General features: G+C 39.7%; 1 protein-coding gene across 28 annotated transcripts in view; it reads left to right on the top strand.

The window, feature by feature from the left end:
* The window catches only part of SORBS1 (sorbin and SH3 domain containing 1), a 100,965-nt gene that overhangs the window by 38,900 nt on the left and 38,941 nt on the right, over positions 1–23,124 (top strand). For 25 of the 28 annotated variants that reach the window (XM_087932108.1, XM_087932117.1, XM_087932102.1 and 22 more), the window contains 9 exons: positions 20–120; positions 1,959–2,336; positions 6,197–6,335; positions 9,855–9,887; positions 10,998–11,164; positions 17,005–17,068; positions 17,764–17,838; positions 18,112–18,174; positions 22,986–23,033. In XM_087932108.1, the coding sequence (XP_087788234.1) occupies positions 20–120; positions 1,959–2,336; positions 6,197–6,335; positions 9,855–9,887; positions 10,998–11,164; positions 17,005–17,068; positions 17,764–17,838; positions 18,112–18,174; positions 22,986–23,033 (1,068 nt within the window). The remainder of the gene's footprint in view (positions 1–19; positions 121–1,958; positions 2,337–6,196; positions 6,336–9,854; positions 9,888–10,997; positions 11,165–17,004; positions 17,069–17,763; positions 17,839–18,111; positions 18,175–22,985; positions 23,034–23,124) is intronic. The other 3 variants (XM_087932122.1, XM_087932121.1, XM_087932123.1) reach the window with 3 other exon arrangements.

Here is a 23,124-nt window from a genome sequence, read left to right as displayed (position 1 = left end):
CAAAGTCTTCGTTTTGTAGATGGCTGGAGAAGACTTTCTGGTGTTGACTCAAATAGGGAGATTCTGTCTGTGAAGGATTACTGGAGTGTGAGACCAAACCTCTCTGAGAGCAAGCCACACGTAAGTAGCTAGCTGAAAGCCTAGATGGATGCAAATAACATGCATGTGTCTTAGATGTATCTCTGATGTGTAATTTTAGTAATTTGTATTTATACCCAAGGAATATTACTTTTTGAAATTGGTATTTTTTTAAAAAAAAAACATGAACTAAGTTGTTCCTTGCTTGGTTGGTTTTCATGATTTAGTGTTTCCAAAATGATTTATTCAGTTGTTGCGTCAGGCAGGAACTCAGTTAGGAAATCCTTCTGTACTTGGTCCACTGTGTTCTAGGTCCACCTGGAATGTGGAAAAGAATAAACTTGGAATCTTGATTATGATTTACCTACTTTCCAAATTATGTCTTCTGAGAATCATAATCTTAATCATCATCATAATACATAGAAGGGCTGTGTCCATCCTCTTTTTTTCCTTTTTTTCTCTCCCAGTAGTTAACCTTTTTCTAGACTAATTACACTGTTATTGTGATCAAGGTTAGATAATTTGCTTCTAAATCTTGTGAGTTTTGATATCAGAAAGATTCATTATAGAAGTAAATCTTCTAACAAGATTTACTTCACCACAGTGTAAGAAGCTGCAGGTAATACTGTGGTTCCATGTCCAATTCTATTTAAATATTCTTTACAATTGTTCTTAATGCCTACATTTCTCTTGGCTTGTTTGGTTTTGGCAATAAAAGTATGAATTTATTACATAGTAATGATAAAATAGCTTTAACTGAATGTAATTTTATTTTAGATTACTTAGGAGAAACCATAGTTTATCACATTCAGACATGAGATTCACTTTTAATCAGATACATTTTGTTATGGCATCCTTGGTGTTTCAGCTTGCTGTTATGAAATCATATTGCGCTCTTATTTTATAGACTCATATAATTCTAGGGTTTTAAGGAACCCTGGTGCAATTCATCTAGGGCAGGGCTGTCAAACTTCTGGCCCATGGGCTGCATGTGTCATGTGCTGGCCCTGCCCCCACCCGATTTAGTGAAGGGGAAAAAAGTCCCAATACATGATGTGATGCCACCGTGATGATGTGAGTTTGACACCCCTGATCTAGGGGAAGAACCCTCAGACCATCTTAGACAAATGGCTGTCAAACTTTTGCTTGAAAATCATGTTGGAGACTCCAAAGCAGGCTGTTCCACCGTTTAATGGATCTCAGTGCCAGGAAATTTCCTCTTATGTCACATTTAGATGATTCTCTGTAAAACCTCTTCTTGTATTCTTGGGTACTATAGAGATTATATTCACAACTTCTTTCCTACGATAGCCTTTCAGTATCTCCCCTTTGCTGTTTTCTTTTAGCTCAACATACCTAGTTCATTTAACTCTTCTTCGTGGGATTTGGCCTCTTGGTTTACTATCTTTCATGTTCTTCTCTACACTTTCTAGTTTCTCATCATATTTCACATTTTGTGGAAACCCCAAGGACTCCTTTGCAAATTGAGCACAAAAAACCCTTAGGGCCTAAGCTAACCCTGGGAATATGATTTTTTTTAAAAAAATCAAATGTTTCTCAGTTAGCATCCTCAGTAACATACAGGGCAGGAGGTGCAACAAAGAACACAGTTTTATTTCTAATGCTTCTTTCTATTTTAGATAAGGGCCAATGTAGCAGCTGGCACAAAGTGACATGTGAGGATAGAGGGTAATTTAAGTTGATCTGTTGATTGATTATGATATTTGAGAGCTATGTGAGAAGTTGTCACCTACGTAAAATATTTTACTTTGGAAAGTAGCACATTTTACTCTACTCACATGAGCAGGTCTTTCCTTGTAGGTATTTTGAATGTCCTGCACCTCTCTACTGTTGTTATCTCAAGATATTGTCTCCCACAGGCTGCCATTTCCTCTCCTACCACCTCAGTTCAAACTGAGATTATAACAGGGCCTTTCCAACAGATTCAGCCAGGCAGAGAAGAATCCAGCCCAAGCACATCACCAGCACCTCTCCGCCATTTTGACCAAGGTTTAGCAATTTCAAACAACGTGTCTTCTGGTTTCCTTCTGGCCCTTCCAACGCTAGATGATTTTATTCCCCCTCACCTCCAGAAAATTTCCAACCACCAGCACCCATTGTTTTCACCTCAGTCTGCACTGCACACTCATGCAAAACTACCTTCACTCTCATCACCACCTCCTCTACTGATCCCTCCAGCCACAGAAACCGCAAGCAGCATTTTGGAGACTGAAAGCACAGGAATGGTCTTTCAAACAGTAAGCCTCATTACACCCATGCTGAGTCTACTGCTAAATAAGTATCCCCAAGTTGAAATCACCTTTCACTGGCATACTAAAACTGGACTTTCACACTTTTTGATAGCGGCATGAAATTTTGCTTCTGTTCTGTGGCATGTATATATATTGTTTGTCTCTTCTGACCTCAAAACTCTTCCTTGTATAATATTCCATATTGTTCTCTTCTCCTTTTCCATATTTGAAAACTCTACATTTAGCTGTAACCAGCATGTTACAGCTAAAATGCATGATAGAAGCCTTAGATTATGAACGAGGAACATCTGGATTAATTGTCCACGGGTTTTTTTCCGTATCCTCAGGAGGTCCTTCTGTACAGGGCAGCACCTTTCTCCATGGAAATCATAAACTGTTACATCCACATCTTTCCTACAGCACAGACAAAATAATTGAATCAGATGTGTTGCAGGGAGAGAAAAGAAATGTTTTCGTCCAGAAATGGCACACGATTTCCCTTCCCTCTGAGCAGAGAAAAGAGTCACCCTAAATGACGTAGGAGAAAGATGGGCCATCCTCAGATATGTTCTTGCTGGAGATATTGTGGGAAGTAATCCAGATATTGGGCCAGGCAAGCTTTATTATTCATGGCTTAGGTTAGAAGTGCAAAATTGAGGGAGGTTGCAATAAGGGTGTGAGGTGGACCTTCTCAAAATGATTATAACAGAAGAACTTCACAAAATGGCTGTTTAAGAACCAGCCATAAAACACCCTATTTGGCTAAAGGCACCTTAGATCTAAGTTGCTCTGTAGCATACCACTGGGATTGAGTTAGATGGAAGTATCTGATGTCTTAGAACAGATTGCCTTTCCTTTCCTTAGAACATACTGTGCCAGGAATGTTAGGAAATATGCAGTGCATTATTTGTGGAATAGCCTTTGAAGGTGGATCAGAAATATGGCCAGAGTAGAGGAGAAAGGGTGGTGATTGGATGTAGCAGCCCTGTTATATTTACAAGCAGTATTAAATTCTACTTTATCCATGGTGGGACTTCATCATGGAACAAACTGCACATAAAGTTAAATGGGTTTGAAAACCAATATTTGTATTCAAGCCTTTAAGAAATGTTTAGGAGAATTATGTTGCTGGTTTTGGATTTCAGTTTCTCCATCCATCACTGAATTCCAAAACCATTTGGGAATGGACAGAATGTAAACCAATACAAATGAAACTAATATATGCAAACCCTCATCATGTTTAACACTCTTTGGGTTTGTATCCTCAGCCCTTTTTGAGAGTAGCAGTTTATGCAGTTTTTATTTACCTGCCACGCTAGTTTTCTTTTGCAGGATGCATACATACAAAAATATACATAAAGTCCAACTTCCCACATCTTGCCCTTCAGGCAGATAGACAATGATTAGAGGTTTGAATGTCCTCTTCTCTCTGGACTAAAGTATCATTTCCATCCATACCATGTGCGGGTATGTGAGGCCTCATAATCGGTTCATCTCACCTGAACATCACCATTAGCTGTGTTATGGTTGTGGAAGGACCAAAGGAGCAAGCCAAGAGTGTTGAAGATGGAGGGATTGTGTCTGAGACCCACTGCATTTGAGGTGGTTCAGGAAAGCACAGGGTCTCCATTACTTTGAGTATCATTAAAGCACCGCTCTAGCCCTGAGAAAGAGGCATCCAATTATCTCAAAATGTGAACAGCATCAATCAAAGGGTAATGAGCCATTCAGCCACATCAGTCTCTTCCATAAGCAATGTCATTCCAGACGATATAAGCAAAGACTCGGAGTGATTCATCCAGATAAACAGTTATCCAGTTATGGATCAGAAGAAGTCTGGTAGCACATTTTTCAACTCACAAATTTTAAGGGATAAGTTTTCATGAGCTGCAGCCATTAAATTGTAATGAGTTGGGGAGGGAGGGGAAAAAAGGAAGACAGGTGGTTATGCAGATCCAGGTTACGTGCAACACAAATAATCCTTAAGAAAGGATTGTTCTGCGTCAACATGAAGATGATGTTATCTGAGGAGTGATGTGTCTGCCCATGGCTAGGCCACTGATTTGCACATATAAATTATTACCAAAAGTGAAGTGGGTAAGGGTGAATGCAATGTCCCACAGTCTAATGGCTAGGCATATCAGTGATGATGTTCTTGATGGCTTGAAGTCCACGTTTGGGGAGGATGTTGATGTTTACTGCCTAAACATTCATGGTAGCTCAGATTGTGTTATTAGGAAAATTGCACATGGATCTCAGCTTTCTTGGGAAATTTTGTGTAGCCAAGAGTGCTAGCAATATGAGGTTTTAATACAGAGTCCATGCAACCTGACATTCCAGGTTTATGAGAGTAACATCTCTAGTTATGAGTATGACCCAGATAAGTTAGTATTGGAGGGACAACCTTACTATCAGCTGTATGTTGGCAACATGCAGGTGGGTAAGTCTGAAGGCACAATGCTTTGTTAGATTGGGAAAGTCCGTGAGGAAGAAATTCAAGTTAAAAAGACAAGGTACTCCATCAAATCTGCATGGGTGATAAGGGTCAACATGCCTCTACCTGGAGAACTGTTACTGAGGATCTTAGTTGATGGGTACCTCTTACAGGTTTGTTTGTATGCCGGGGTTGGTCACCCAACCCTTGGAATATCTTGGAATATCTCATGCTCTCATCTAAGTATAATAGGTGATCCAATCAATAGCGCCTGGAAATTCATTAAAAATACCCCAGAGGGATTGGCATGCTTGAACTTGACCTAGACTCTACTGTGCCATTATGGTGCCTGAAGTTGCTCCTGCTACTATAACTATTAACAGATGGCCCAACCTTTCAATCTTGGACACTTTTTCAGTCAGATCTTTAGTCAATGAAAGGTTATTGCCTTAGTGGATGATGTGCTTCCCTTCATCCTTGGGTCACAGAGACAGGCAAGCATGGTTGAAGCCCAAACATAGCACATTTGAACTACAGTGAGGTGGGGTAAGATTTTAAATTCAGGGATCCAGATAGACCCTTGCCAGTAAGAGGATTGGCCTCCAGTCACAGATTCTTTCAGTTTTCCCTCTCGTGGTCTCTTCCTGTCAGCAGAGTCCATTCCAGGCTGGCAGCTCACTTAGCTGCACCCTCACATGGCCACTTCGCCTGTCTCCCAGTGTTCTGTCTCCTGGTGTCACTTCACTGAATCTCAAATAGTAGCAGTTGCTGAATTGGTCAAGGTGTAGATAATTTATTTTGGAGCATCAGCAAAATACATGTCAACAGTCTAATTATGGATTATCTGTGCAAAACCCTTTAAACAGTTGCTTTCAGTCTCATCTTGGAAAAACATTTCCAGATGTTTTGGGTTTCAAACTTCAGAATGACTATATGGGCTCAGACTGTTTTATGCTTGAAGCAGCATGTGTATTTCTGTTGCCACATATGAAGAGATTCTGCCACTGGCTGTGGCTGACCAAGTTTTTATCAAATCTCCAAATTGGAATGGGTCACCACTTTGTCTATGGCCTGATTGACTGACTCTACATTCTTCCTCCCTCACACAGTCTTGGTTTACTAACATCCTGCTGGCTAATTGCTTGCAAATAGCATTGCCAATCTTCTTTCTAAAGTAGAGAAAGCATGAGACTTGCACGTGCACAATCACTCCTGCCACCAGCTCTGTGTATTCACGTTCCCTTTTTCTGGCCCAGAATGTAATTAGTCATTCTTTTTATCCGTATGTGCACAATGCACCAAAAAAAGATGTTGTGTGAAAACAACTTCTTGTTCTGGTGGGTTCTGTTGAACTTGTTTGTTTGTTTTTTCACTGCCAAAATGGTCTTCAGCAATCTTATGCAGTAATGACCTTTGCACTTGTGTGTTTCAGGAGAGCTGCCCCCAGGCACATGAAGCTTCTAAGCCCAGTGGTGGCCCTGCTGTCTCAATGACAATCAACAAATCTTTGGGTGTTTACCCTTCCACCACAATTGTCAACCCCACAATTGTCCTTCTGCAGCATAACAGAGGTAAAATAAAAGCCACTCTCTCCTTCCTGGTTCATATTTTGCTAGAATTATTATTCGGTGACGGGGGATGCCATCATGAAATGGAAGAAACTTGAAACTTCCCAGAATAGGGACATTTTTTAAGGGACAAAGAAAATAACAAGGTAAAGGACAAAAATATTCCCAAGAGTATCTAGCCAATATAATGCTAATCAAAATACCAGATAGAACAAACATAAAAGGCAATCAAAATCTTTGTAAGTCTGAAATAAACTTTATTTACACCAAATGAAGTTCAAGACAGTTCACATCAAAAGCCTTTTATAATGCAACTGTGAAAGAATAAAACTTCTAAAAAGTTTGAGAGGGAAAAAAAACCAGGAAATTGAAAACTTGTTTTCTGAGATTGGAGCAGAGTTATATTGACTTACATTTCACATAACTTCCATTGTACATTCTGCCGTATCTATTTGTTTACAACCCATCTTTATTATTTCTACAAATAAGGTAGAAAATATACATAATATTCCTTCATCCTCCTGTTTTCCACACAACAACCTCTCTGTGGTGGGGTTTGGGATGAAAAAGAGTTACTGGCCCAAAATCACCGAGCCTCTTTTATACCTAAGAACTAAGACTTCTGGTTTCTAGCCTGGAACTTTAACCCCTAGTGCAAATTGGCTCTAAGGGTGGGTTTTCTTTTCCTATTTTTAATTGTTCCTATGTGCCATTATGCAGCAAATGTTTTGTTTCTTAGTGAGCAGTGAAAGATTTCTCACCGGTTGGTGGGAAATGTTTATAGTCAGAGCAAGAAGAGACGATGGAATAGGTGGATTGCCTTTAGGTTTCTGGGTTCGTAGGCTGAAAAGTACCTTCCTCTTTTAATGTTTACAGACCACACTATATTTAAAACTCTGAAACTGACATGGTATTGTATATGATGAGGGAGATTTTGTTGTAATTAAAGAGAAATGAAGGTGATTTGTTAATGAGAATTTCCAATAGTTTCTTGTGCTGTTGTATACTTGAGGAAAGCTAGGAACCATCAGACTCTGCTAATTTAACAGCAAATTTATCTCCAGGTCTTTTCCTGTCTCTGCCCAGGACACAACTTCTGCATTTTGTTTTTTGAAAGGACAATTAACTTTGGGGTTCTACATTTTCATCATTTTCCCCCATTCCCTGCAACTCTTCCTTTCATCTTTTTTTTCCCCTAGTTACTTTAATTCAGTGCTAAAATGAGTAGGAGGAGTCAGCTAGGATAGATTTCAGTCCGTGTCTATAACTTGATACTTTTTTCTCATGATTAAGCGAGGCATTATTTTTAGAGGAAGAAGTAGGCTGCTGACTTACATTTGTTATGTGCAGCCTAAACAAACAGCTGGGTTATGGTCCTCCCCAAAAATCATGTGATGATCATGATGTGAAAGACATAATACATATAAGAAATGTGAAAATCTTCCTTTAACTCCTTTCCACCTACCACTGATTAGACAGGGAAAACGGAGGGCAAAAATCTTACATCAGCCTAATGTAAACAATCTAAAACTACTTTCATTCACGTTAGGCTGCTTCTCTTCATGCATGCATCGTATTATTAGGCAGGCTTCCATCTCTAACAAAACAAAACAAAAATAAACCATGACTAGTCATCTGACTTCATTCAGGAAGTGAATTAGAGAGGCTACCTTCTGCTCCAGTCTATCCACAAGTAGTCCTTCAGTTATGCCCTTTTGTTCAGCAACCATTAGGGTTAGTCCTTGAAGTTCCAGCCATTGCAGCCCATGATAATAATTTGTGCTCTTCCCAGCTGGCTTCCCACAAACAAAGTCAGTGGGAAGACATTTGGGTAAGTCTCCTTCCACCCCCTGGACTTTCTTTGCTTCCGCAAATGCGCACACATACCCCACGCCCTCTTCCCCTGGCCTCACCTTCCTTGAGCTTCCACACATGAATGTAGGACACCTTGCACCCTTGTTTCCTAACCTCCCTGAGCTTGTGCCACACTGCACAACCCTAAGTCATCTGCATCTTGGGTTATAACAATAACTGGGACCGGATTGCCTTTGGTCACATGGCATTGCACTTTAAAACTGCATCACTTAGTGATGGCAATCCCAGTCCCAGTTGCTTGTGTAACTGGAGGACCATTGTTATCTGTCTTCAAGAGTATCCAGCTGCTCAAAGATGATATAACCATGATGGCGAACCTATGCCACGCATGCTAGAAGTGGCATGCAGAGCCGTCTCTCCGGGCACGCCAGCTGTCGCCCGTTGCTCTTCTGGGTTCTGCCGCGCATGCACTCTGGCCAGCTGGCCTTCATGCGTGAGGGAGCGCTGGAAACCAGAAGAGCAGCTCAGTCGACCAGCTGGTCTTCACATGCACATGCATGTTAGAAACCAGAAGACCAGGTGGCCAGAGCACATGCACGTACTGGTAAGCTAAGCTTCCAGTTTTTGATGCTCCTGCGCTCCCACATTAGGGAGCTGCTCTTTTGGTTTATGGCGCACATATGCGGTCCTGTTTCGGCATTCAGCGCTGAAAAGGTTAGCCACCACTGTGATATAAGCTCCAAAATAAGGCCTTGTTTTTCAACCTAAACTTTTATAAGATGCCTGTTGGTCTATTTATGATAGCTTTCTTTACCTGTGACCAGGAGACTGGAGATGGTTAGAACTTGTCCCTTGTGATTTCATAAAGTTCTATGAGAAAAACTTTCCTGACTGGTCTTTAGATTTGAAGGTCTGCAGAGGGTAATTCTCAGGCTTCTTCTCAATAACCTTTCTTCATTTGGGAAATAGCGATGGAAGATGTCCATTCTTATGGGCTGGTTATGTTTGGATCTGGTACTGCTGAACCTTTGGATCTTAAAAAAAAAAAGGTTTTAGATCATAAGGGCTTATTTGGAGCTATTGTGAATTGAATATCCATTTATGTGATCAAAGAATAAATATTTAATAAATAAACTAGAATAAATATTTTTCATTGTTCACGCTAAATGTTCCAGTTTGAATCTTGCATCTCACTTAATTCAATAAAGGTGCACCTATATGTTGCTCTGAATGTGCACCATGTAGAATTCTTCTTGAAGACACATATATGGGGACATTGTAAGACTTAGTCCCCATTTCTGTGTGTAGACTGTCTGGTGCCTTCCCAATGTTTTGAGCTTCAGTGCCCATCAGATAATCAACCCATATTATTGGTAGCAAGTTATTGCTGTAGCTTCCAGCAAGGATAATGTCTAGGAGGGACTTGGAAAGTTCTAGGGATTTTTATCCTTCTAATTTGGTGAAAAAATGTATGCATGTCAGGTTGTTTGAATCAAGCATGTAAACATGTTACTCATTCATTATATATGGGACTCTTGCTCAGCACTTTTATTTAAAGGGCAAGGGGGTTAAAACGATGGGTTGGATGAAATGCTAATGGTGGTAGGGTGTTTGAGATTTTATCAGCAGACTGTGGACGTCTTATCAAGAGTTTAGGGCAATTATGGTCTCAACAATTTGTTTTTTCCCCTCCTCTCTTTCTCACAGCAGAGCAGCAAAAAAGGCTTAGTAGCCTTGCAGGTATGATGTTATTGTTGTTATTATTCTGTTCCCAGCTATTGTTGTTTCTACTGCTGTATTTGGCCAAGTGCTTTTTATCTAATGGAGTATCATTAGTGAATCTGCTTCAATTCAGGGGTAGAGGAATTGTACTTGGTTCAGCAAACGTGACCTATTTATGCTACTTTTCTCTGGAATTCCACAAGGCAGTCTTGGAAAAAGATGAGACCTGGCCCACCATTTAAAAAGAACTTGGAATATATCAAAGCCACCGGTCATGAAATGTCAGTGAAGTGTCCCCTTTGTACCTAAGGATTATATGGATTTTTGCAGCCCAGTTCTGATAGCTCAGACCCCGTTTTACCAGAATGACTAGTCTGATACCTTTCTACATTAGCATCCAACATTTTAAAATAATCAAGGATTTAATATTAAGATCATACTCAGAAGCAGGTAGAATCAATCCTTATTGATTTAAAATGTTTGTTAGCTGTTATTGAGGGGAACTAGTCCAGAACAATACATTAAAGTATGTTAGAACATTCAGCAAATTAACTCTGGGATGGATTTGCTCATGATACTCTGGGATGAAGGCAGATTATATTGCATGAAACATGACTGTGTAAGTTTAATTTCCATTTAAAATATTGCTCTTGAGCTCACGGTGCATGTTCTTAAGCATGAGTATGTTGCTTTCCCCTTCCTCCCAGTGCATGGCACACTGCATTATCACTGTTTACTGAAATTTGATACATTTTGGATGAGTCGGCTTATGATCCTTCTCCCTTCCGGAAATCTTTCCGGAGAATCTGGTAGAGGTGGAGCTTAAAGAGTGCTACGTTGTAATGACAGTTACATTAGAGGAGTTAACTATGATTCTGTTGCTAAGCCTGTGTAGTAATTTTTGATCTGAGAATCAGTGAATAAGGTCCCAAAGTTTAAAGCATTTAGAATGGAGTGTTAAAGGAAATATGGAACACTTTCTTTTCTAAAATTCCTTCTTTATTCAGTCATGTTGAAAATATAAACTCTTTTAAACCAACAAGATGCTTCATTTGTATTTCTCCAAGGCTCTGTTAAATATTTTATAGCAATGGGGAAAGTCCAAGTGACTACTGCTTTTGTTTACAGATCCAGGGCCTGATCCACCAGTTGTTGATAAAGGAGTTGGTATATCTCTTCAACAGAAGTTAAATCCGAGCAAGGAAGATGCAGTAGTAGAGGAACAGAAGAGAATTGTTAACAATTCTCAGCATATGGCTGATGATTCTCTGGATTCTATAGGCATTCCACTAAGAGTAAGGAAATATTTTCCTATCAATTCATTCCTGATTGTCTAGTTTTTTTTGGGGGGGTTACAGTCAATTTTCAGCATATAAATTGTTTTGTTGGGTTTTTGTCATGATATAAATCCACTTAGTGTTTGTGTACTTTTATGAATAATAAAGTAGGTACATAAAGTAAAATATTCTGTCTTTAAACAAATTCCCGGAAGTTTCAAACTTTGGAATCGGAATTAAAGAAGGTAAGTTTGTCAAAAATGTGTTAAAATATATGCATGCAATTGTGGGTTGGTTTTTTTTTTTTGTAATCCATACATTTTGTGATAGTTTCTCACTACATTCCAGAAAGATGACACTTCCCTTTTCCTTGATTGCTTTTGGAGATTGTCCCCTTTCTGATTAGGCCTCTGAGGACCAAACAAAGACACAGAAATATATAGCAAGCTGCCTTTAAATTATGAATCAGAACATTTGCCCATTATTGATTATATTACTTGGTGTATCTCAAGAGCTTCAAGAAGGCTTTCCTATAACCTGAAAGTTCTAGCATTAAGCAACAATAAGTGGTGCAAAAGAGCCTCCAGATTAAAAAAATAATTACAATGCAAAATCTCATAGTCAAATATTTACTAAACTTCGTGTGTAATAGCAGTTTGGTTAAGGCACCAGGCTAGGAACTGGAAGAACATGGCTTGTAGTCCTGCCTTAGGCATGAAACCAGCTAGGTGACTTTGGCCCAGTCACTTCCTCGGCCCTAGAAAGCAGGCAATGGCCAACCGCTTCTGAAATATTGCCAAGAAAACTTCAGGCACTAGTCCAGGCAGCCGTCACGAGTCAACACTGACTTGAAGGCGTGTACACTAATGTATAGTACTTTTAATTTAATCATTTCTATGTTGTGACATTCCTCCTTAACATTTTTCATGCGGGATTGATTAGTTTCTCTGAGCTTCATCATGAGGAGTCAGGACGGGGGCCACAATACCCACTCACCTGATGGGTCTGATTAGTTCGGTTAAAGACTGCTGTCTTTGGACCAATCTTTTTCCTTCTTAACACACCCGGCCTTCTAAAGTTGTTGTTGGGAAGAAAATAGCGGGTATAATACCTTGGGCTATTTTACAAAAGGGGAAAGAGAATATAAGTCTAATAAATGGAATAGTCTTGCTGAGGGAAGGCACTTGTTCCTCTCAAATCAGAGCATCTCTCTGAGAAAAGCATGATTGATTCTACCATCAAGCTGCTGTTGAATCGGCTGCCCCTTCTCATGGTGGGCTTAAATTGCGTGCGCAGGCGAGAAACACAAAACTCCTAAGCCAGAAAACCCTAAATCCTCATCTATCAGTCAATAATCTCTTGACATCCTTGTCAGGTTCTGTGTGTTGGGTGGCACCCTTTGGGTGGCACCACCCTAAACACAGGGAATTGCAGTCTATTTCCCCAGAACCCACTCCTTTAAGATTGCCTGTTGACTGATGCTTTTGCCCTGTCCAGGTTTTCATAGGAACTTACTCTCTTGAGTTTCCTGGAAGACCACCCCTCCATCTGGGACAGCATCTCCTTCTGGAGCCACCAGGCAGAGACTATCTTGCGGGGCAGAGACGGGGAAAGGTGCATGCTCCCTGACATAATCAGCTGAATTTCAGTGCATAGTTGCTGAACAGCCTTAGTTTGCTTTAAAATTAAAAAAAAAAAAAAACCTTTCCTCTTTACAACTTTCCTTCTCCTTTTCTTTACCAATATGATAGAGACATGAAGGGCATGGGGAAAATTTGTAGAAAATACAGCAATCTCCTTTTTAGACTGAGGTGTAATTTGTGCTGTGAGAGCAACAGCATAACCCAGAAACTATTGGAATTCCTTTTAGCTTCTTCCTGGTGTTTGCTTTCAAACTATAGACCAGCTGTATGGAATGACAGACAGTAGCATCAAATGGGAGTCAGTTTACTAGTGTTTCCAGTGCCCAGTGGAAAAGAATTAGCAAAGGTGGGAAGCAATCCCATCCTAGGCTCATGATTTGCAAATTAGACCACCAGAACATCTCTTGGTAGAAACAGAGATGATAGACAACCATATGGAAGCAACCTGGCATGCTGTGAAGAAGCGAAACCTTGCTTTACTGTACTACCTGACTCTGTTGTTACATCCTCAAGCCACCAACAACCAACTTTAACCTTATACTGTCTACTGTGGACCTCACGCCATTCCTAAGAGGTCCGTAAGGGGGCGTGCATAAGCATACCGGCATGCCTTCCGTCCCTGCCCCACTGTTCCCATTTATCCATTTATTTGTACTCATTTATTATGTATATACTTATATCTGTTTATACTTATATGTTTACATGTTATGGTCATACTTATACTTGTTTTCTCATACATGCTTGACAAACAAATAAAATAAATAAATAAATAAAAAGTGGGTAACTCCAGTGATAACCATTATGACCATGTAGACCAGAGATCTCCAAACTTGGCAACTTTAAGACTTGTGGATTTCAACTCCCAGAGTAGCTGGCTGAGGAACTCTGGGAGTTGAAATCCACAAGTCTTAAAGTTGCCAACTTTGAGGGCCCCGATGTTGACTAACAAAGAGGCTGCCTTCTCCTCCACAAAATCCTGAAATAATTACAAGTGACTTTGATGGATGTGCCTATATCTGCTCACAGTCTCCCCTGCCCTTCCACAGACAGAAGGGAAGACAGAGATGGATCTACATAAAGGATCAATGTTTCAGCAGCCATTTAGCTATCCATTTCATCTGGACTTTTCTTTGCTAGTGCTTTCCCAATCCTGCTGGTCACTGCTCTTTTCGAACTAGCAGCAGAGCGGGCCCGAAATACATAGTAAATGCATAGTAAACAAGCAAAGGACAAGCTGAGGAACATTCCTTGTGCAGCTGCTACTGTGGCAGATTCTTTTCTAGAAATATTCCAGCACGATGAAACATGGCAATTGTCAGAATTTAGGAACAGTTTCTGGCTGGCAGCTGGTATGTGGAGCCTGGCATCTATTCCGTTTATGAGGGAAAGCTCTTGGATGAATCAAAGAATCAAAAGTCTCTTCCTCTATGAAAGGAATGTAAACTTAAGGTGGTGCTTTCCTTTAATTTAACATTGATGCACATCCAGATGGTTTTAAGGAAACTGAAGATTTGGATAAGCTTTAAGATTTGGTTATCTGACTGGCATGTATTTTGTTAGCTTGAAGCTAGACCAAATTTTATGTGACATTTGGAGGGCCATGCTCCAAGAACGCCAAAGCCCATTTTGGAAGGTGGGTTTCTGGAGTTTTAACAGGTAAAATAGGCACCTGTTTACTCTCTAAAATCTTCTGCACATATGAAAAAGGGAACCAGATTTTGGAATCACCCAAGCATGAAAAACAGCATAATGGCGAACTACATAAAAACCTTCAACCCCTAATAGTTTATGTATTCTTAGTCTAAATTGTAAAAATCCTCATGAAATTTAGTTATCCTTCAACAGAAGCCTCCAAATGTTCCAAGGGCTATAAGTACTAAACTACCATAGGTGGATGTGGAGGTTGGTGGTCAAAGTTTGGAAATTAGTTTTAGGGAGAAGAATGATACTGATATTTATAGTGTTGCCTTTCTCGGGACATCAAAGTTTCTCAATGAATCAACCATCCAACCAGTTAAGTAGATAAGTGTGACAGAGCCATGCCAAAGGAATAATACAATCTAGAAACTGATCTTTGTTATTGTCAGACTGGCCCTTGACTGCATAGGTTTTAGAGTAAAGGTTTTTTTTAACTAGAGAAGCTGAGTGCAGCATAGATGAGGCAAGCTGTGAAGAAAAACTGCACAAAAATTGTATATTGAAGCAATCCCCAATGTCCAAAACCCTTCACCCTGGGAGACCAGACCAATCAGGTCCCATTTAGATATTTTGGGACCTCAGTGCCTTAGGCACCAGTGTAAATTCTTTTCCCAGGACTGGAGTCCTTGAAGCTCGGCAGATGGCTCATTTTAGCACCTCTGGTTCCTGTTAGTGTCCATACTCCCCAGTTTCCCATTGCATTCTTTCACACCTCCAGCACACTTCCCTTCCCAGATTCCCCCTCCTTCCTGGTTATGGCAGTTGTTTGTGAGCTTCAAAGAAAGTGAAATTGAGCAGCTGACAGTTATTTTGGTGCCTAAAACTGATGCTGTCACAAGAGCTAAACAGTATTTAATGTAGCTCAAGATATATAATTTGTTCAAAAAGAATTTGGGTGCTCTTTGAACGGTCATTTGTGAATTCACAGTTTCTCCCACTTGCATGTAGGAATGCTCAACCTTGCTTTCATATGCTTGGTCCTCCAACGTTAGTGGATCCCTGCCCTGCTATGCTGCACACTCTGAAGATTCTAGGATCTGAAAGATTCCACACAGTTATTGCCCAGGGCTAGAAACCCAAAGTGTGAATTCACAGATAACCATTTGAAAATCTACAATTACAATTGATCAGTTCCTATAACAGCTACACCAATTCACATTACTTTAATATTGCCTAGTTTTTGGTCCTAAATATATGTGATAGGAAGACTGCCTGTAGCACCAGTGTGAAGGTTCATGTAATATGTATGTGATGACCCGGGGCGTGGCACAAAGGCTATACAGTCAAATAATCAGTAGGAGTCCCTTTATTAGCTCCAACTTTGCTCCCACTTGTCAGGGTTACCTTCTGGCTGGAGAAAAAACTCTCCCAGGAACAGCCTTTGGTTGCAGAGAATCAAGTCCAAAACATGGTCAACAAAAACTGTAACTGTAAGTCATCAAGGCAAGATGTAATTAGTACAGCAAGTCAAGAGAAGGAATTCCAGATGTGAAGGAACAGCAGTAATTCAACCTGGTTGGGAGGATGCCAGGAACGCAGATAACCAAAGTCAACACAAGATAAACTCACATTTGTTCCCAGCAGATGCCGCAGTCAGCTTGCATCTCTTTTAAACTCTCATTCCCAGGTGTGGCTAATTAAGGGAATCAAAGCCCTTTCCTCCCCGTAAGCCACGCAACCCACGTTGCTGTCTTCTCTGTTCCTCCCTGCATGCCCTAGGATGAAGAAGGGGTGGGACTTCCTCTGAACTCCCTTTCCCTTGTTCTACCTCTTCCCTGCTCTGCCCAGCCAGACTTTGCCCTTCTCCAGTTTCCTCCACAGCCAACAGAGCCACACTCCCATTCCTTGTCAGTTGTTTGTCTTCCTCCTCGGATTCAGACTCTGGCAGGGGCAGGACAGTGTGTTTATTGGCTGTTTTACATTTGACTTTCTACTATTGTAGTATTAATTGAGTGAACTAATCTGACATTGAACATGCACTTTGATAAATCAGCTAAAAAAACCACAAGCACTGAGAGACCATGAATGCTAAAGATTTTGATGTAGACAAATCAAATGAAGTAACATTATTATGAGTAGTCAACAAATAACTTGAGTAATAACAAGAAGTGAAGTGAATGGCATTTAATGAAGGGATTTCACTGAAATGAGGCAAAATCTGTAGGTGGCTCTCGAGGTCCTGCTAGCTGTCATGATTGATGCTGGAGCAACACCTGCTGGACGGCAAGAACTCCATACTTGTATTAGAATTACAAAACATCAGCACTAAAATTGGAAATTTAGGACAGAGTTGCTTTCCTAAACTTTCTGCATCCCATACATTACTTGCTTAACTTATCCCTAGAACACAACAATTTACCCCACAGTTGGAAAAACAGGTCTTTTGCATCCACAAGTTTGCCAGGGAGCCTACGATGAGCAGAAATCATTAACATAAGGTAATAGATATAAGATACCATAACTCAAATAGGTATTTAAATCTTTTCAAATGCTGTGTTATCTTTCTTTTTCTATTAGAATTCAGAGCGATCCAAGGACTGGTACAAGATAATGTTCAAACAAATCCACAGATTGACAAAAGGTACATTTAATTTAAAACATTCTACCTATCTACTTAACCGGTTTCTTTTGGGATGGGATATCCTGGTTTAGGGAGCGGGAAGGTTATGGCTTTAAACTTTTTCCCTAGGAAGTTTCTTCCCCGCCCCCAAAACAAACAAACAAACAAACGAAAGAAACGAAACAGCTACTAGTCCTGAGGCAGAAATCTCCATAGCTGCCAATGGAGGATTTTGTCCGAGGCTCAGAACTTGTAGCAAGGAGAAGTAGGATTCTGACCAGGGTCCTAACTTCATTTCTTCCCTCGGGAGTCTATTGTATCATCTGCATTCATACATACCCTTGGCCAATTTGCAATTAAATGTATGCTAAACTACCACACTCCCCCAAAGAGAATTCTCTTTCTCCTTTGGAAGCACTTTCAAAGCAAATCTTCTTTCCCTAAATTGAATCAGAATTGATAACAAAACTGCAAAACTTCTGTGCCTGCTATTTAGCGCTAATGGCTGGTTAATTTGAGACAAAGCGCCCTCGAATGAAAAGCATTGTGCCCATGGCTGATCTGAAGGGGCAGCCTAAGACTAAATTATGCATTTTTAAGGGATGGCAACTCTATTCAGCATGTGAGTATTAGGAGTTTCTTCTAACATATTCCACTCTGTTTACAGTGTATCTTTCCTCTCTGTTCTTTTTCTGAAATGTGCTCTTCCTGCACAGACCCTCCTGAAGAAAACCCTTATTGCCCTACCTACATATTCCCTGAGCTTCCTGCTTTTCAACCCAAAAGCAAAGGTACCACAACAAGAATGTATCTTGTTTTTGTTTGGCTAACAACCATAGTTTAATCTGTCATACTACAATATGACTCATTAAAAATTGAATGCTATTCCGAATGTCTCCTTGTTTTGTATTGATGGAGACCGACTGCTCTGCCTTGGAAGTAGTGGATAATATTAGTAGCAAAGTGGGATACAAAAACATAATGGGATAGAAAATTGAGAAGTGATGAAGTTCCTCCACTTAAGCATGGCTGCTGTCCAATCCCACTGCTTTTCTCTGCTGCAGAACAAAATCCTTACTCTCCTACTTACCAGTTTCCTGTGTCTACTCCTAGCCCTAGATCTGAAGGTAATTTGTTAAGATCAATTGACTTTTGCTTTTATACAAGCTTCTGCTTTCTTAATTTTCCAGCCAGAGTTTTTGTAGTCACCAAGTCGCATTTGCTGTCTTTTAATTGTGGTTGGCACCAGCTGCTTTTTGCTCTTACATGCTGAATGGTAGAACCTCTTTATTAGCTTTGCTTTGCTTTTTCAGTTTTCTAATAGTCCCCTAATTAATATTGTGGAGCTTGGATTTTCTTTGGTTTGTGTTGTCAGTTCAAGATAATTATCCAGGCATCTGAAATCACACAGCACATGGAGGCCAGTCCACAAAGACATACATTCTTATTAAATGGAATGGAAAACCTTGAATACATATTTGTCAAGGACTCCTTTACCTAGGGCAAGGCCCATGCGACAGTGATGGTTGCAGGATCCAGCATGTTTTGTGTGTCACCCACATCTACAGGACAGTGTTCCCTATTAAAAATTGTGTACAGTGTTCCTATCTCCAGTGATCTACTTTCTGTGAATAACATAGAGTTACATCCAATTTCGAAATGGAAAGTTGTTATCCATAGCATTATTAGGGGATAGAGGTGAAATCATGGCATCTTATACCAGAGGATAATCCTTGGAAGACTTAAGCTACTTTGAATATTATTGGCCTAGTGCAACTTTAAAATATGTAGACTTCTACTCCCCAGCCAGCCATGGGGATTTCTAGAATTGAAGTCCACGTGTCTTAAAGTTGCCAAGATTGAGACCCATGGATCTAGTAGTAGTGACTCATGGTGGATCACATTTTTAATCCAAAGTTTGGGTCAGACATACTTCTTTGCCATGTCGCAGAAGAAGTTCTTAGTCCAGCAACTGGAATACTTTATATACTTTATATTGTATGGTTCAAAGGTGATATTTTGGTACAAAAAAACCTAATTATTTTCTCCTTCTTCTCCTTCTATTTTGATATTAGTAGCTTTGGTATCAAAATTGTTGTTTCATGCTGTGATGAATCATTGGGCTGGTTGAAAAAGGTGTTTCCTCTTATGATTAAGTGGGGCAGAAGAGAGTGGAAGATCACACATTGTCACTTATTTTTCATCAGATAAAGTGGTACGTCTAAGCAACTGATTTTTCTGGTTTCATGACAGAGGTTGCTTTAGGTAGGATTTATAAACTGCTGCTGATCGATTGCCTATTTAGCAGCTTTCGTTAGAGCTACTCACCAGGCTCTAGTGACCTACAGTTATAAAAGCAAAAGAACACATGTAAGGCTACCCTTCTACTGCTGTTACCTAATGAAGGTCTTCTATTTGTGGAACAATGATAATTCAGTTTTCATTGCCTTTTTGAAAGACAGGACAATGGGAACCAGCCTGATTTTTGGGAGCAAGCTATTCTAATATGAGAAGACAGCTGTGGAGGAGGCCCTTGTCACCCATTCCCTATCCTGATCTCTTGGGGAGATTCCATTCACATCAATGCCTCCACCAGGCTAGAATATAGCAGAATATTCTACCTGAAGCCGATGTTTCCAAAGATTAGAAAGCCTAAATTTTAAAGAACTTTTTTAGCCCAGTATTTTGAATTGGGCGTGGAAGCCTCCAGGCAACTAATAGAAGTCTTATGACATAGGCGTTATTCTACCAGGTTGATTAATACAGGACAGCAAATGGACAGTCCTGTTCTATGCCAGCTGCAGCTTCTGAGTTGCAGTAGTGTAACTGCGAGATCAATGGGGTGACCACTCCTGATCAGGAAAAGCGCACAGCTGTCAGGCCAGCCAAAATTGGCTGAAGGGCCTCCTGGCCATAGGCTTTGCACAAAATATGTGTCCATGGTTGTGGGCAATAGAGGTATGTTCCTAGAGAATCCAGTAAGATTTTTTTTTTCTGTCTTGTACTAATATTTCATCTTACGAGTTTAGTTAATAGATTCACATTGTATCTGTTTTGCTTTAAAAATACTGTACAACCATTATTCCAGAAAAGGGTTAGGTTAAGGGGACCAAGAAACATTGCCTCGTCTCTGCATTGTAAAATAATATATGTACTTTCATGAGTATTTTGGATCATTGAGGTAACTTAGAAGACTTTCCCTTCTTCCTTACTGTAATGTTCAAATATTTTCTTGTAAGGAGCATTTAGAGTCCAATCTACTGCTTGGATTAATTTTTTTCTTGACATTCCATTGAAACCTAATCAATATTAATAGATCATCTTTAGTGCTATCAAATCATCCCTCAATTCAATTACTTCAGTCTTTTTTCATAGTTCTGGACTCCTCCTCTTGCAATTTTTCATCCTCAGCCCTTTTGAGTTATGCCCAAAACTGCATACAGGTAGTTCTCAATTTACAACAGTTTGTTTAGTGACCGTTCAAAGTTACAATGGCACTGAAAAAAGTGACTTATGACTGTTTTTCACCCTTATGACCTTTGCAGCATCCCTGTGATCATGTGATCAAAATTCAGATGCTTGGCAACTGGTTCACATTTATGATATTTGCCATGTCCCGGGGTCATGAGATTGCCTTTTGTGTCCTTCTGAGGAGCAAAGTCACTGGGGAAGCCATTTAACAACCAAGTTACTAACCTAACAACTGCAGTGATTCACTTAACAACTGTGGCAAGAAAAGTCATAAAATGGGACAAATCCCACTTAACAAATATCTCACTTAACAACAAAAATTTTGGGCTCAATTGTGGTTGTAAGTTGAGGACTACCTGTATAATACTAGATCTGGGTTACAGGACTGAAGAGTTGGAGATTATAGCTGGGATTTAACCCACGTATAAAAATGTGATAATTTGCCACTTATCTTACTAGATTTGGGATATTGGAAGATTTAAAATTGGGTGCTGCTGACACATCACTACCAACAGCGGGTTTGGACTCCCCATGCTGCAACAAAAAATATTTTCTCAATCCTTATGAAATGCAACTGATTACATGCCAATCATCCAAATGATTCAAATCTTGGTGCAAAAACTCAGCTTTCTGCAGTCAATAGCATTCGCATAGCCATTCACTTGCAGGATTCCATTGCTTTGAGCCCTCTTCTGTGGATGGGAAAGATGAATGAGAGCCTTTCCTGAGGATTCAACTTTATGAATTTCCTTCATTTATCTTCACAGTTAACAGGTGTAGCTGATCTTAGCAGTGGCATCCCCACATGAATTAGGAGCAAGATAAAATTGCCAGATCTAATAAGTGTTGGAAATTGTCCCACCCCCTTCTACACAATGTACCCTTTCATATCCTTGAAAAATAATACGACCTCACTTGCTGATATTGCCTAAAATTACCTTTTTTTTTTTAGTAGCCATTTCAGTGTGTTTACTCATATTTAGCTCTCAAGTGATCAACTGCAATTCCGATGTCCTTTTCACTCATACTATACCCTATACTCACTGTTTCTTTTGCCTTTGAATAGTTTTGCTCTTCAGTTTATATTCAATGGCATTTTCAACCCATTTCTCACAAAAATCTGTCAAGATCATTTTGAATTTTGTTTCTGACTTCTTATTCTCTTAGTTTCTGTCTCCAGTTTTCTGATCAATTTTCTAATAAAGAGTCATATGGCACTTTACATTACACCTCTCCCAACTTGATGAAAAGCCATTGATGAGCATTCTGGGTGGAGTTTCAGGCCAGTTATGGATTAAATATATAGAAATGTCACCCAATCAGACTTGAATAACTTGCTAATCCGAATATCATGCACATGTGAGATGTTTTACAGCATTTCCACATTGTATGTAAGACGTTTCCTGATCCAGAAATGAAATAAAATTAATCTGACAAGATACGCTGCATTGTTTTCTAAGAACCTAGGCACCAGTGGTATTATGGCAGATTTCTGTAATAATCCTTTCATAAAGAACCACCTAATAAAAACACTGTCTAGTTACCTAACCAGTTGTGGTTGTATGACTAATCCTAGAAGTATTGGAGAAGAAGCTCTCCTCTTTACAGTTCCTGTGATGATTGGACCTTGCTTCACTGAATTCAGAAAGCAGGTGGAGTTCTTGTCTGCCACTCATTTTATTTTCATTTCAGATGACATCCATTCTGTGACTGCTTGGCTGAGGCCTTTGCTAGGATCTCTGGTGGAATTGTTTTTAATTCCTAAGTCTGCTGCTATCATTGCTTTAAGAAGCGTCTGCTTCTCACATTCCTTTACTTGTGTAAAGGACAGGAATGTGGTATGACATGAATGTTTCAGATCATGGCTGTCTGGAGACTAACCCAGGTTCTTTGGCTATCAGGCAATTGTAAGCAGAGAGATTGGTGGTCTTTACAGCAGCAAATGACTAAAAAATGCACTTTAACTTCAAGTCCTGTGGGAATGTTTGTAAAAATTATTTATTGATCAAATCTTTGTAAACTTTATTTATTTATCAAATTTCTACATTGTCCATCTCGCCTAAATGACTCTGGGTGGTTTGTAAATGACCCCTTAGCTTGAAAAATCCAACACTCAGATGCAGGTTGAAGGTCCATAGATTTATTCTTTTCTGATTTTACATCAGTCCTGCTGTGCAAAGTATGTATATGTTTTCAAATGGGAGGCAGTGTTGTTTTGCTAATTGTAAACCCTATTTGCTAAATTATTTTGTATTATGAGAGTTTGGAAGGTTTCACTGAAGGTTTATGAAGAATCTTTCCCTAGAGATTTTTTGATATACAGATCTGGAAGCTTAGTTAATGAAATGAAAATATTTAGAGCCTGTGAATCACACTTGGATTCATAGAGTGGCAGAAGGGGAAGCCATAGTCATAAATATATAATGGAATATCTAAACAGATAGCAAATTATGTTTTTTTTCCCCAGATGAAGATTCTGATTCATATTTTCCACAGGACTCCTTTGGCAAAGAAGGTAAGTATTTGAAGATTGAAATGAGTTATATAAGTGGTTGTATGAAAGAGAGAGCTACATGATGTGCTAAATGAATCTTACTCCATTATAT

Source organism: Pseudonaja textilis, chromosome 4 (assembly GCF_049901715.1).
Source record: "Pseudonaja textilis isolate UNSWEBS1 chromosome 4, rPseTex1.2, whole genome shotgun sequence".
Classification (NCBI taxonomy): Eukaryota; Metazoa; Chordata; class Lepidosauria; order Squamata; family Elapidae; genus Pseudonaja; species Pseudonaja textilis.
The sequence above is the reverse complement of the archived record's forward strand: the minus strand, read 5'-3'. Positions and strand labels throughout refer to the sequence as shown.